This window comes from Apiospora hydei (assembly GCF_038363865.1).
Source record: "Apiospora hydei strain CBS 114990 chromosome Unknown utg000003l_segment0_segment0, whole genome shotgun sequence".
Classification (NCBI taxonomy): domain Eukaryota; kingdom Fungi; phylum Ascomycota; class Sordariomycetes; order Amphisphaeriales; family Apiosporaceae; genus Apiospora; species Apiospora hydei.
Window position 1 is genome coordinate 1,164,192 of NW_027117362.1, and position 14,057 is coordinate 1,178,248.

The window sequence follows — 14,057 nt, forward strand, 5'->3', positions numbered from 1 at the left end:
ATCATTCGAGTATGCGATCAACTTACGCTATCCTCGTTCGATGTCTCGATATCTTATGTTCGGACCGTTTCACATCTTCGCACACGACCCTTCGACCCTTCCAAGGGTTTCCGACCATCCGGGAAGTGCCCCTCGTCGGGTCCGCAAATTTGTCGATTACAGGCGGCTAAGCTGCAGGGGTGGATCGCGGACCTGACATTAGGGTGCACTAACGGTCTGCGCACCTGCACTTACTTCACTAGACTACATGTACTCGACGCCGACTGGAGGCGCAAAGTAATGTGATGAGATGTTCAGAGCGCCAACAACCTTGTGGCTGGGGGGATAGGGTTGCAGCAGTACTGCGGCCAGTCTTTGACGTGGATGTCCGGCGGGGAGGAGCAGTGTTCTGTACATGTAGGAATGCAAGCCGTACTTTGAGGGGGTATGGAGGGGCATCGTGGGGGAGATGGTTGTTCATGGTGCTGGCATGTGGTATCCCTGATGCTTGACTCGAGACTTGCCAGGTCCGGATTCATTCCAAGGCATGCCTCGCTATAGTGCGGTCTCATCCTCTTGACTGGGCCAGCTTTCCTGATCCTCTCGTTCGGCGAGCTGCACGACTTGAGCACTATCGAATCTACGGGAAACGCCCCTTACTCCTGCATACGGCGATCAAGGGCACTATCGATATCCGTGGGTTTGATGAGAGCTTCTTCAGAGTTTACACAATGTCATACTGATCTCCCCCCTGGGCGGAGGGCAACGTTTTCACTCAAGTAACAGATGCATTGCGCTTGCATGAATGAACATGCGGCTCGAGGCGGTCATAGCATATAATACGTGCAGCTGAAGCTACAGGTAGTTACTGGTGGGGAGAGGGTTGAAGAATCCATCTCTGTCTCGAACTTCGCCGCGAAGCTTCAACTGTAATAACTGGCTGATATAGCGACTGGGGACTGGGTTCAATTTTTAGTGCATGTAGGCATTGCATAATCGATAAGCCATGCGCCAGTGCCAACCTTGTGCCTGCCTTCATAAAAGTCCGTGCCTGGGATGACATCTTGGTAGTGGGCAGTGGAGGTGTCGTCATCAGTTTTGCCAGCCCGCCCGCAGCAGCTAACATTGGTCTGTCGAACCTGAAGATCCAGCGAGAGCCCGCAGGTTTTGTTGCTACCTCACAACACATACACACACCTTCAAGCTGGATCTACGCTCCAGCTATCCAGGCTCTACAAATTCAAAATGGCGGACCGGGTTGCCCAGAAGCTCGAGAAGCTCGAAAAGATCGACAAGGATGAGCTCAAGAAGGCCTTCGACACATCGCATTTCGACATCAATGCCATAGTGCGGGGCATCCAGCTCACCCTGGTTGGAGGTGCGAGACCTACAGTGAAGCACGCGACAGGCGGCATGGAGAGTTGCTAACCGCTACAACAGCCAACAGAGCCTTACAAAACCCTGATATATTCACCAACCAACATTACAGGCAAGCTGCCATTGCCGTCGTTGCAGGTATCGCCATTCGCCTGATCGTTCAGATTCCGGTACGTCAGCACCTGAGCCTCGCGGATGCGAGTGGTGTGGTTAGCCGCAGCCTTAAGACCATTGTTGTCTAACTTTGTCCATCACCAGATAATTGCGCTCAAGCTCTTGATCCGTGGCAGCGCCCTCATCTGGGACCTCGACCAGACATCATGGGACGACACGATAGTCAACGCACTCGACCTGCTCGCCAACCATGTCCTACAGATACCGCTGTTCCTGATGACTCTGATGCGCTACGTCACTCCGACCCTTGACAACATGTTCATGGACTCCCTGAAGTGGGTGGACATGACGTACGTCCAAAAGCACAAGCACGACAACCCAGACGACATTCGAGACATGTACTATCCCAACCTTTCCAAGTACAAGGTGAAGGATGGAAGCACCCACACCACGAGCACAGCCGAGGCCGTTAGCATGTTTCTGTACAGGTTCGGCCGCAAGGCGGCCATTTCCCTGGTCATCTTCGGCCTGTCCTACGTCCCGTACGTGGGTCAGTTTGTGCTGCCGGCAGCCAGTTTCTATACCTTCAACAAGGCCGTCGGCCTCGGACCCGCTGCTATCATTTTCGGTTCCGGTGTACTGATGCCCAGAAAATACTTGGTCATTTTCTTGCAGACCTATTTTGCTTCGCGCAGTCTCATGCGTGAACTCCTCGAGCCGTATTTTGCTCGCGTTCATATGACCAAGTCGCAGAAGAAGAACTGGTTCCACAGCCGAGAGGGCCTCCTGTTCGGCTTCGGTATCGGATTCTACACGTTATTGCGCGTGCCCTTGCTCGGTGTTTTGATTTATGGCATTGCCGAAGCCTCGACAGCGTATCTGATCACTAAGATCACGGACCCGCCGCCCGCTCCGGCGCAAGCCCACGAGTATGCCATCAGCCAGCAAGAATGGACGAACAAGCACGAATTCTTGAGCCTCTCCCTGTTCGATTTGGATAAATTGCACCCTGGCAGCGAAGGCTCCAATTCAGCCTCAACTTCGGGATCTGCAACATCTATCCCCAAGGATCCACCTTCTTATGATGAAGCGACTATGTCCGAGGGCCGAAAGGAGCTCTAGATGGTCACTGCTTGCCCTGAAGATTTCCTGGCCTTCGATACCGGGGAGTACGACAATATAATTACGACTTCGTCGTTACCAGCACGCATATCCGTACTATATATATAATGATCGTCAATGTATTTGTATGGACCGGGTTGGAAGGAGTGCCGATCTATAGGTACCCATACCCCGCAGACCCCAATTTCATGACAATACATCGACGGTATCTTCATTGCGATTACGTACGCATCTTGGAGGAGGAAGCTCGGAGCCCTTATCAGTTGATGCTTGTAAGAGCTCCATTTCAACATGGAGAGTCCCGGTTGTGCCCCGCTTTCCACCGACCCGGGGTCAGGAGTGATAAGCCAAGGTGCGGAGGTGCAACGACTACGACGTACTGTACAGCCCATGTACATGGTTCTCTGAAATCGGATACCCCTTCTAATCAGCACGAATCTTCATGACGTCTCCTTATTACTTCACCACGCCGTAGCGTATCTACGTGGGGAAATGCGGGGTAACTCTCGGATACTGAGCACTTTATATAGACGTCGACCGGTCCATTGCGATGGCATTATTAGAATGGATAGTGCTCAATATTTGATATCTACCTCATGCTCTCAAGGTGACTAAGAATATACCGCCTTATCTTGCATAAACAAGTGAGACCCCTCAACAACAACATATCAAGAACATATCATCCATCCGAGATACCGTGATCATGGGCAAGACCGCTATCCGCACAGCTGCTAAAGTCAGCTTTGATATCCCCGCGTCTGAACAGAAGGTCCTGCATGTAAGTCGTTGTTGGTTGCGTCCCGTGTAATCATAACAGTCCCTCAACTAACGGCGTGCTGTAGAATAGATGGCATCCCGACAGTGAGTGATATGCTTGAGGGGAAATTTTGAGATAAATCTCCCAGAGGGATTCTGTGCAGCTTGATACAGACTCATGCGGTGTTTCTTCTTACAGTTCCCTCCGTCGAGACCATTAAAGATGGCGAGACCGTCAAGATCGAGTGTGTGGATTGGTAAGTGTACATGGGTCACCATCATTCTCATTTCAGGTGTCATCACTTCGCCCAATATACTGGCCGATATCACGAATAGCCATATACATGACGGGTGATCAGACATTATGGCGATGCCATTGTTTTTCCCTATCCAACCCCCACTCAACATTTGAATCGGACTATGCGCTTATACCATCCCTCACCACAGGACCGGAGGGCAGATCGACAACAACGACAGCGCAGACGATGTGCGCGACGTCGACCTCACCAAGATCCACTACCTGACCGGCCCCTTCGATGTCGAGGGCGCGGCGCCGGGCGATCTGCTGCTGGTCGAGATCATGGATGTGCAGCCTTTTGAGGACCAGCCGGTGAGTGATGGGCCCCTATGGTCGTCTTGTGCTACGGGAAGTATTTTGAGAAAACTATTGTGCTTGGTGAAAGCACCTCGCCAGTAGAAGATAGCTAATGTGCGAGTATGACATAGTGGGGATTCACAGGCGTCTTCGCCAAAGACAACGGAGGCGGATTCCTAGACGAGATCTACCCCTCAGCGTAAGTCCAAACCATCTGCCTCTTTCCCCCTTCCTCCATTCCTCGTCACTCAATGATTAACCCGCACATCAACCAACTGACACACACCCCAGCGCCAAAGCCATCTGGGACTTCGAAGGCATCTACGCCACCTCCCGCCACATCCCCCACGTCAAGTTCGCCGGCCTGATCCACCCGGGCATTTTGGGGTGTGCGCCCTCCGCCGACGTCCTGAGCACCTGGAACGCGCGCGAGGGCGAGCTCATCGCCGCCAACAAGCTCGAGCGCGACGTCGCGAAGCCGCCCGAGCCGCTCAACGCGCACGCCGGGATTGCTTCCGCCGAGATTAAGGAGAAAGTCGGGAAGGAGGGGGCGCGGACGATTCCGGGGAGGCCGGAGCATGGGGGGAATTGCGAGTAAGTCTGACAGCAGCATTATCAGGAGGTGGGACCCCTTTTTGAGTGAGAAAGTGTTTGCTGATTGACCCTTACCACAGTATCAAGAACCTCAGCCGGGGTAGCAAAGTCTACCTCCCCGTCCACGTAGCCGGCGCCAAGTTCAGCGTGGGCGACCTGCATTTCTCTCGTAGGAACAACCTCCCCCCTTTTCCATTCTATCCTATCCCATCCTCTCTCCCCTTAACCCACAAAACTGACCTGCTTCCACCCAAACAGAGGGCGACGGCGAAATCTCCTTCTGCGGCGCCATCGAAATGGCCGGCATCATCACCATCAACTTCAAAGTCCTCAAGAACGGCGTCGCCAACCTCGGCCTCAAGTCCCCCATCTACATCCCCGGCCCCGTCGAGCCGCAGTTCTCGCCCGGCCGGACCCTATACTTCGAGGGCTTCTCCGTCGACGAGCACGGCAAGCAGCACTACATGGACGTCACCGTCGCGTACCGGCAGACCACCTTGCGTAAGTCTGACCTCTTTCCTTTTCCTTTCCCTTTTCCTCCCCTCCTGAAATCTCAATTAACTAACACCACCCAAAAGGCTGCATCGAGTACCTCCGCCGCTTCGGCTACAGCGACTACCAAATCTACCTCCTCCTCTCCTGCGCCCCGATCCAGGGCCACGTCGCCGGCATCGTCGACATCCCCAACGCGTGCACGACGCTCGGGCTGCCGATGGACATCTTCGACTTCGACATCAGCCCGGCCGCCGTCGCGACGTCGGGCAGCGCCCCCACCAAGCTCGACATGGGCGCCTGCGCCTTCGAGACGGGCGTCGCCGAGGGCAAAGTCACGGCCGGCGGCAAGAACAGCGAGCACAGCTTCGGCGGCGGGCTGACGTACAAGGCGTCCGTCGTGGACCGGGTCAAGGGCACCGTGACGACGTCGTGAAGCCTGGTTGCCTAAAGTACATATTGTGTTTCTTAGGCTAATGGGTGTTGTACGCCGGCGGAAATCAAGTTGCCTGGCAGTCGTCGATATGTATTTGGAAATGTACGTCTCTAATTAACTAGGAGTGAAAAGGGTATCTCAAACGACGCGTAAATGCACCTTAAACCACTCGGAATCGCCATGTATCGACCAACTCTTCAAATGCCCTGGTCACCATCTCCATCTCGTTTCCAGCAAACAAGCCACGTACTACTAGGAACCCATAGGTAAGAAGTAAGAATGCTTCGGTGGTCGGAATCACACCCGGCTGCTGCCTAACCCATCCCTGCCCCAACAGGGAGTTGGCAGCGACCCAAACCAGGCCCGCAAGCGTCTTGCTACGGTATTTGTAACCCGATCCAAACGGTCCTACTTATCTTCGATCGTCTGGATTTCGCTGTGACCTGTGCCCTTGCAGTGCTTGATCAACTCCTTTTCTCCCTGGCCCACCCAGCCGCACTGCTTGCAAGAGTAGACGGCCGCGTTCGAGTCGTGGGCGTAGTTGTTCTCCTTCAGAATGGCCGCCATCTCGAGCGCGCCCTTGAGGATGTGGTCGCTCGTCGCGCAGTCCCAGGTGCAGACGTCGAACTCGGTGTCGCCCGTGTCGGCCGCGCCCGCGAAGAAGGTCTCGACGACGCGGTCGTAGTGGATGCCCGACCAGAGGATGACGCAGCGGCGCTCGTGCTGGCCCTCGCCCTGGTAGATGACGCTGCCGCTGCTGACGCTCACGACGCAGATCTCGATGTCGAACAGCTCGCTCAGCACGTTCAGCTCGATGGAGCCGCCCCACGACTGCGGGTTCAGCAGGTTGTTCACGTAGGCGCCCGGCGACTTTTCGAGGACCGCCGCGTTGTAGGTGTCGGGCTGGCTGAGGATCTGTTGGCCGATGACTTGGCGCAGCGCCCCGGCCGTCGAAACGTCCATATCTCGTTCTTGGGCGGATTGGCGGATGATCGGCATCATTGCGGTGTACATGCAGCTGTTATCGTCGGCCATGACGCGCAAGACTGTTCAGAAGCGAATGGATTTGGTCAGCATATTGGGCGCGACAGAAAAGGTATAGCACGAGGCGCATTGTGTGGCAACTTACCCAGGTCGTTACCGGTGGGCAAGCGTATGGTAGGAGGATCGTGCTCGTTGGAGGAGGGACCTGCGCCGTCAACCTGCGGCGGCGCGGAAGCAGGCTCGGGGGCAGGCTCGGGTTTTTCGAAAAGGACGACGGTAAGTCGCTCTCTGTGTAGGTTCAAGGATTTGACCGTCTTGTCTCGGACGCTGTCGTCTTCGTCTTTCTTGAACTTGAGCGCAGCGCTGGGCCAGCCGTACTTGATGGTGTGGATTTCCGTGCCTCCGGCCTTCTCCTTGATCGCTTCGACGAGCTGTCCGACGGTGGCGTCATCGTCGAGGACGACCTGGCCTGGGCCAGTGGGCATCTGGATGCGTACGGTAATTGTTGCAGACATGTTGCGCTTCGTTGAAGGTTGCAGAGAGGCAAGGACGAGCGGCTAGGTGGTGATGCGAATTAAGAGATAAAGGGACAATGACAGCGGACTTGGTGGAAATTAGTTATGTAGCCATAATAATACTAAGCATACTTGGAGCAACGCATTCAATGTGACTCGAAGTCGAAGAGGACAGAAATCCAGGAGGCAAAAGATGGCCTTACGGAGATACTGTAATGCTCATGCTCTGGGCTGGGGCCCATTGTCGTGGCACGCCCAAAGGCTAACCAAATGACGGCATTAGGCGCATCCCCTTGAATCTAGAGTGGGAACCGTCGAGCCGAGGGGCAGGAAGCGAGCGCATGGATCAGTAACGGGCGATGGAGGGGCAGCTGGGCAGGTTGGCGGTTGGCAGATAAGCATAAGCTCAAACCGACGCCCCACTGCGGGATGTCGTGCCTTCCTAGCACAACAGCGTCTCAACTCAACACTTGTGCACTTGCTACCCGACTTGGAGCCGCATCCGCAAACGAGTTGGTTTTAGGATTCGACTAGATAGGGAGCTCTCATGTACGACACCTTACCTACCATATACTAGGATTTCCTACTTCAGGGGAATGGGGAACTATAGAGATCGCGCATGAGGAATTACTTTCAAATATTTCCCTGTATGGTAACATTTCCTGTCCTGTGTTACCGTTTCCACGTATTTACAGCGTGCTCCAGGGGCACAACCACCTTCTCCAGCATGAGCCGCCTCCAACTACCATCGCTGGGCGATGTCCGGCATCCGAGTAGACACCACTCCACAGCCTCTGTATAATCCTCGCCCGCCTCTTCATTGACTTCAGTCATCCATTGCATTGCGACAATAAGGTCAAAAGCCGCCTTGGTCTGTTCGTCCCCAGGAGGGAATTCGGTCCGCCTCGGGTGGTGCTCTATCGCACTGCCGAAACAGAGCTCCAGCAGTATGATCCCAAGACAAATAATTCCCGACACGACGTCCTGCCCGGATTTTTGGCCTGCTGCCGAGTCCGTGGTCATGGTAGGATCGAAGTTGTGGGTTATGTATGGCGAGTCTAGGAATAGCACGTTGTCCGACTCGCCACGTGCGAAGTATACACACTCCTTGCCCCATGAGGCCTGCATCCACGGCGAGTCCTTCAGCTGCACGAACGATGATGCGAGCGTGAGAGCTAGACGATACCGCTGTCTCCGCGTCAAGGGCGGCTTGACTTCCCCGCGGAGAATCTGGGAGAGCTGCACTTCGGACTGTCTTGGGCTACTGGAGTCATCGGGGTAGATGTAGTAGCGTATATCGTCATCCTGCATGTATCCAAGGCAGTCAGAAGGCGCGTCCGTTCTGGCGAGGGTCGAGCATAGGCTCTTTATGTGTTCCTCAGCCTCTGATTTGCTTGGAACATCCATGGTCGTTACTTTCTCCTGTGGGAGTAAAGTGACTGTCATCGTATTACTGGGTGGTCTAAGAAACAGTCAGACAGAAACACGATGCACAGTATTTTTCTGACACGTACCCATGTTGGGTTGTCGTGGTGTTGATCGAGGCATGCGCCTTCTTTTTCTTGATGGCTGGAGCCATTGCTCCCTTCACTGGGGCCTTGGTCTTATGCTGGGGGCTAAATAGATGCGGGGGACTGTTCGTACTGGAGGCGATCTGCCCTATTGTTTGTAGAAGCATCGGCTGCGGCTCCGGGCGGTCCATCATTTTGATCTTAACTGCGCAAGTCGCCCAAGTATCTGACCCAGGTGCCCTAGGGTTCGCAGAGGATATACCCAAGCGGAATTCCTTATCAGTCGTGGTCCGGTGTTGTAGGATCAATTGTGCACAGTGTTGGTCGTGGCTGCAGTTCCAGGCTTCTAGCATGGTCCTGTACAGTTTATCTGCATGGTTCCAGAACTTCAGAAGCGCGGTATTCACTGCAGAAATAGCGGATTTGGCTGCTTGCCGGTTGGCTTGGAGTTGCGAAATCGCGTCGCTGGTGGTTGTGAGCTTTTCAAGTCGGTCGTTGTAGGTCTCGAGTTTCCCAAAGAGCTCCTTCCTCTTTTCCTCTCCCAGACCAAACTTCGCCCGGAAGAGCTGGAAATCCCGATTTTCTTGGGAGAGGGCTTGGCGAAATTTGGCTGTACGTCTGCCTGCCTTTGGAGGCTGAATACACTCCTAGAGACGTTGGTTAGGATATGCTAAGGGAGTGAAGCAAGTGCGACCCACCATCTTGTTGTGTTCATGGCCGTGGCTGACTCCTACTCGTGATTGCACATGATCGTTTTCGATAGCCAATTCCTCGTTCAACTCTTTCATTACCCTTTCCATATCCGCCAGTATAGCCAAATATGGAGCGTATGACTTCTGGAGTCTTTTCTCCAAAGCCTTCTGTATCGCTGCGTTCTTCCAAGCTGCGCCTCCAGGCTCATCCATCATGTCTTCTAATTGCGCGTCGTCGTCCACGAGTGGGAGGAGCAACAACTTCAGATTTCCCGCGAAGCTCAGTCGGTGATATATGAGCTCATCTATACTCTGTTGGTACTCCGACCGAATCTGGAACCAGAACCCCATTTGTTTAGCAACACTGCGATATTGCTCCAGCCCCCATAGCGCTACAGGGAAGGCACCTAGTACCAGCCCAGCCAGTTCGATACCTGACATGCTTCTGGTTGATCTGGTCGGTTTGCAATATCCATCAAGTGTCAAAAGTTGAACTTGATCGTTGAGATACGACGAACATCGAAGCAGGACGGCGGCTGATTTTCTCGGGTCAGCTCCCCAATCGCTCAGCCTCTTTCCGCCCCCAAATTGAGGGGGTCTCTAAGGGTACTCTCTCATTGGCAGAGGCAGCTGCTTATCATGCAGGCTGGGGCTGAACCTCTCGATTTTGGCAAAGGCAGGTGGTCGTCTATTGCCCTCATGATGAGAGTGTCATCTGCCGAAAGCGATTACCTGGAATCTGCCCAAGCATCATCCCGCACTATGTATCAGGATCCACGATCTGTTCTCAACTCATCACAGCAAGTGAGCTCAAGGTAGTTTTGATTCTTGAAAAGGAATACTGCCAATATGGACAACCTACAGTCCGTGTCATCCCAGACCGAAGCTGTGGAAACTCGTTGCGGTGATATTGTTCGTTGTATTGATGCGAATAATGGAATCACCAATATTTCATCGGGAGATGTGACTGACGTCTGGGATAAGTTCAAGCTTTGGGCTGGAAATATTGGAGCTCGCCAGACACCCAACTCAGCTGCATCTCTTGAATCGCGACTAAAGGGGGCAAAACGAGTTCTCGAACAAGTGGTACGCTTGCTCAACGATATCCAAGAAGCTCTTGATGACTGTAAGGATCCTTCGTTGATACATCGGCCGTTTGGATGTCCTAACGATTTTCAGTATTCGAAATAGCTTCTGGGAACCAAGAAAACCGGTCTATTCCACCGGCCCCGGAACTCATCAGTGACGATCCAACATCGGTGCAGTTATCGAACTGGAACGATTTAGGCAACAGCAAGCTCGAACGGTATGAAGACCAAGATCTTCTGGAACTTATTTCCAAGAGCATAGGGAGCTTATTGAAGATCACTGTCTTGATTCGGAAGGCTACACCCCGTGATCGTTTCGCTAAGGCTCTGCAAGGAAGCAACCCCTTTATGGACGATTTCGATATAGCATATGTTGCTGAAAGGTATCCAAAGCTTGCTGGGCCAGATGCTCGGTGGCTGTGCGAGCGCCTTGGTCGTGCTATCACTAAGCGGCGCCAGTTCCTGCGATACAGTCGCGAACACAGTCGTCGCATTGCTGGTCATGGAGATATCGACCCGGTAGACCACCGAATGCCACAACACTCGATTGAACAAGATGGCGCTCTTTTTAAGGAAAGGGCTCGCTCAAGTACTCCATCGATAGCATCTGGAATGCGCACCAACTACAGTGGATCATATGCAGCCTATACACATACTTCAACCAAGGCATCAACACTAGACATTGCTCAACTTCGCCACGTGGAAGATATCCAAGCCGATGATGGAGATACGAAATCCTACGTTTCTGCGGGATCATCATTTCAGTTGGACAAAGCAGACTCTTCACTCCATCTTCCTACCCTGGAGGAAGTGAGTCAAGGCAGCGAAGTTTTTGAATGTCCTATATGCTTTGATATACAAACAATATCGAAAGAGACATCATGGAGGCGACATACCTTTAAAGACTTGAAGGCCTATATCTGTACTGGGAAAGAAATTTGCGACAGCAAGTTCTTCAGTGATGGTCAATCTTGGCTTGACCATGAGCTGCAATGTCATCGCCAGCAATGGTCGTGTATTTTGTGCCAACAAGGTCCCTTCAGGAGCAAGAGGACGTATGAGGATCACTTGACTCAGACACATGGCACATTTATAGCCGGAGACGATCAGTTGGCTGTTTTTGTCAACGCTGGTTTGCGTGCTGTCGATGCCATACCAGCAAAAGACTGCCCTTTCTGTGACGAGTGGGCGGATTCCATGCATTCCACAATTCCGCAGTTGGACTTGACCACCCTGGATGATGTTGTTACCGTTGAGCCGAAGCAATATCGTCGACATGTATCGCAGCATTTGGAGCAGCTAGCCTTATTTGCACTCCCAAGACACAGGGACGGAGACCTGAACGATAACACGAGCGAGGGAGCCAATGTGAGCCGCTCAACGATCAATCAACTTGAACCGACATCCTCCGGAGACGAATTCGAGTCAATTGGAGAATGGGTTCCTGATCCTCCTCTACACATTGCTGCGGCACGCGGGGATTACGAGGAAGCTTGGCGCTTGATTGATGATGGTGCGGATATTCATCTTAGGGGTGAGACCTGGGGTAGTGCACTGGATGCTGCCTTGGCTTATCGTGGAATACGTGACTCGAGGCTCTTGGTGCTCTTCCGCCGGGAGCTGGAAGATTATCAAGTGCATGATGAAGGTCCATCTAGTGGGCAGTTGACTACGCCTATGGCCCCCAGTCAGTCAGACGCTCCTGAGCTGCCAGGGCCGAAGAAACTCAGATGCCCTTATTGCACAAACAGTTTTACGCGTCGCCATAATCTTAAGAGCCACCTACTAACGCATGAACAAGAAAGACCTTACTTGTGTCGGACTTGCCAGTTGCGCTTCCGGAGTTTGTATGGTCTAGAGAGCCACAGCAAGCTTCACACGGTTGAGAAGCCACACGCGTGCCCGAAGTGCAACCTCAAGTTTTCACGCGCTGATGCTCTAGAACACCATAGTCAAATTGCTCATGGTTCTGTTGGCGACCGGGAAAGCCTCGGAACAGAGATGCTGGATCCCACGACTAACTCTGAAGCGAACACATCCACCTTTGATAAGGCTTCTAACTCAACCGAGCTTCTGTCGGTCTCTGATATTGACACAGATGAATACCCCTCGAAAGAGCTTGCAGACATAGCCCTCCCCCATAAAGGTCGACACAGGAAAGCAAAACACAGGGGACATAAACCAACTACACGACACTGGAGTACTTCGGGCCGGATCATCACAGCCAAAGTCACCCCCGGAAAATGACGAACGGCAGGCTTTGGCACGAGACGTTTTTGTTGATACAAGTAGACCGTCATATGAAGCCCCGTCAAAGCCTAGGTTCTCATCGCCACGCTCCATTGACGACTCCCGTATTGGCACCAGTACGTTGGAAGAGAGCTTCGAGTACACGAAGCTAAGCGACTTTGTCAAATACGATCTGAGCCATGATGGCGCAAGACTATCAGGTCGTCGGAGTAGCTTTGACGAGGGCTACCAACGACCGCCATTTCCTGTCGTCGATGGCGTACCACGTATGAACAGTCGGCGCAGGCCCCCGCCTCCATCATCCGGCCTTGAAAGGTACAATCGAGCGGCTGCAGCAGGTTTATTCGATACAAGTTCCACTGCGAAGCACATTGTGCTTCAGGTGCCCGCTGCCCAACACGACCCTCAACAATCAAGCGTTGCCGCTGAGGGTGTCTCGACTCTTCGATCGTCGGTGAACAATAGGGGGACGGCTGCGAGCAACAACGCTCCCAGTGGTATTGCCCAACTGAGAAAAAGGTCGGAGCATCTCCTCCTTCACCAGCCCAAGCCAATGGATCTTGACGACTTGAAATTCAAGGACAACGTTCCCGTGCCAGAAGGTCTGGTCGATACGCTGTCGCCCGATATATCTGCGAAGCATTCGATGACAAACGAGCACCCGAAAGAGAAACCCCGATTCGTTGATCCGCAGTCCAACCAAGGAACGCAAGATCCGACCGAAGATGGCAATAATCCAAGACAGAGGCAAGTAGTAGCACGCGGCCCTCCACCTCTCAAAGGGATATTGAAGAAACCGACTTCGGACTTCCCGGACCATCCTGGATTCACCAGAGAGGGCGTTTCGACTCTAGAATGCCCAGAGACAAAGCCCGTCCCACCAGGAGCCCGCTGGACAAAGATTAGCCGAAAGCTTGTCAACTCCGAGGCCTTGGCAATAGGCAAGGAGCGGTTCGAAGTGCGCGACGACTTCGTCATCGTCCTGAGGGTTGTGAGCAAAGAAGAAATCCAGGCCTACGCCTCCGCAACGGCGCAACTCAGAGGTAGGTCAAATTAAACATAGTACTCATCGAACCAGGAAAAAAAGGGCGCATGCACAACTAACACATACTTTCGTTATCCTAGCTCGACGTAGAAAGGATATAGAAGAGGGGCGGGAGAACTCTCGACTCACTGAGCGCGTAACATCCCAGCTCGGAGGCCCCGCGCGATCCAGATCACCGCCGCTACCGGCTGTAGAGGAGTCCACCCTCGGGTGGTCAACCAGCACGAGAGGCGTGGATAGAACGGCATTAAAACCCAGGACGAGGCAAGAGGAGCGGGAGGCAGAGGATACCAATGACCCCTGAATACATAGTCCAGCAGCTCACAAGAATGCGCTACAAAGCGTGGCCTTTGTAGCTTCAGGGTAAATTGAAGACTTAGTATGCAAGTATGAAAATGGCAGTGTCGGGCTTCCTTATCTCGCGACTCGAATGCCCAAGACGGGCGAACTGGATACCAGCTATCTTGAACCACAGGTATCATCCAGATCACACATTGACCTTGCACC

General features: G+C 53.2%; 5 protein-coding genes across 5 annotated transcripts; 3 read left to right on the forward strand and 2 right to left on the reverse strand.

The window, feature by feature from the left end:
• Positions 1-1,224: 1,224 nt before the first annotated feature.
• Positions 1,225-2,592, forward strand: PG997_002180 (uncharacterized protein; the record flags this gene model as incomplete). The annotated part of the gene is made up of 3 exons (XM_066806495.1): positions 1,225-1,357; positions 1,420-1,565; positions 1,615-2,592. 3 exons carry the CDS (start codon positions 1,225-1,227, stop codon positions 2,590-2,592), a joined length of 1,257 nt encoding a protein of 418 aa, XP_066673791.1.
• Positions 2,593-3,295: 703 nt separating this feature from the next.
• Positions 3,296-5,465, forward strand: PG997_002181 (formamidase; the record flags this gene model as incomplete). Its single annotated transcript, XM_066806496.1, has 9 exons — positions 3,296-3,370; positions 3,435-3,453; positions 3,548-3,605; positions 3,796-3,958; positions 4,075-4,142; positions 4,235-4,537; positions 4,618-4,706; positions 4,796-5,038; positions 5,116-5,465. The coding sequence occupies 9 exons, from the start codon at positions 3,296-3,298 to the stop codon at positions 5,463-5,465; spliced, it is 1,368 nt and encodes a 455-aa protein (XP_066673792.1).
• Positions 5,466-5,873: 408 nt separating this feature from the next.
• PG997_002182 (uncharacterized protein) lies at positions 5,874-6,964 on the reverse strand (the record flags this gene model as incomplete). The annotated part of the gene is made up of 2 exons (XM_066806497.1): positions 5,874-6,511; positions 6,595-6,964. 2 exons carry the CDS (start codon positions 6,962-6,964, stop codon positions 5,874-5,876), a joined length of 1,008 nt encoding a protein of 335 aa, XP_066673793.1.
• A 672-nt stretch (positions 6,965-7,636) lies between these two features.
• PG997_002183 (uncharacterized protein) lies at positions 7,637-9,608 on the reverse strand (the record flags this gene model as incomplete). Its single annotated transcript, XM_066806498.1, has 3 exons — positions 7,637-8,417; positions 8,479-9,122; positions 9,174-9,608. The coding sequence occupies 3 exons, from the start codon at positions 9,606-9,608 to the stop codon at positions 7,637-7,639; spliced, it is 1,860 nt and encodes a 619-aa protein (XP_066673794.1).
• Positions 9,609-9,806: 198 nt separating this feature from the next.
• Positions 9,807-13,854, forward strand: PG997_002184 (uncharacterized protein; the record flags this gene model as incomplete). The annotated part of the gene is made up of 7 exons (XM_066806499.1): positions 9,807-9,971; positions 10,032-10,293; positions 10,347-11,065; positions 11,190-11,310; positions 11,352-12,401; positions 12,457-13,548; positions 13,631-13,854. 7 exons carry the CDS (start codon positions 9,807-9,809, stop codon positions 13,852-13,854), a joined length of 3,633 nt encoding a protein of 1,210 aa, XP_066673795.1.
• Between the last annotated feature and the right edge of the window lie 203 nt (positions 13,855-14,057).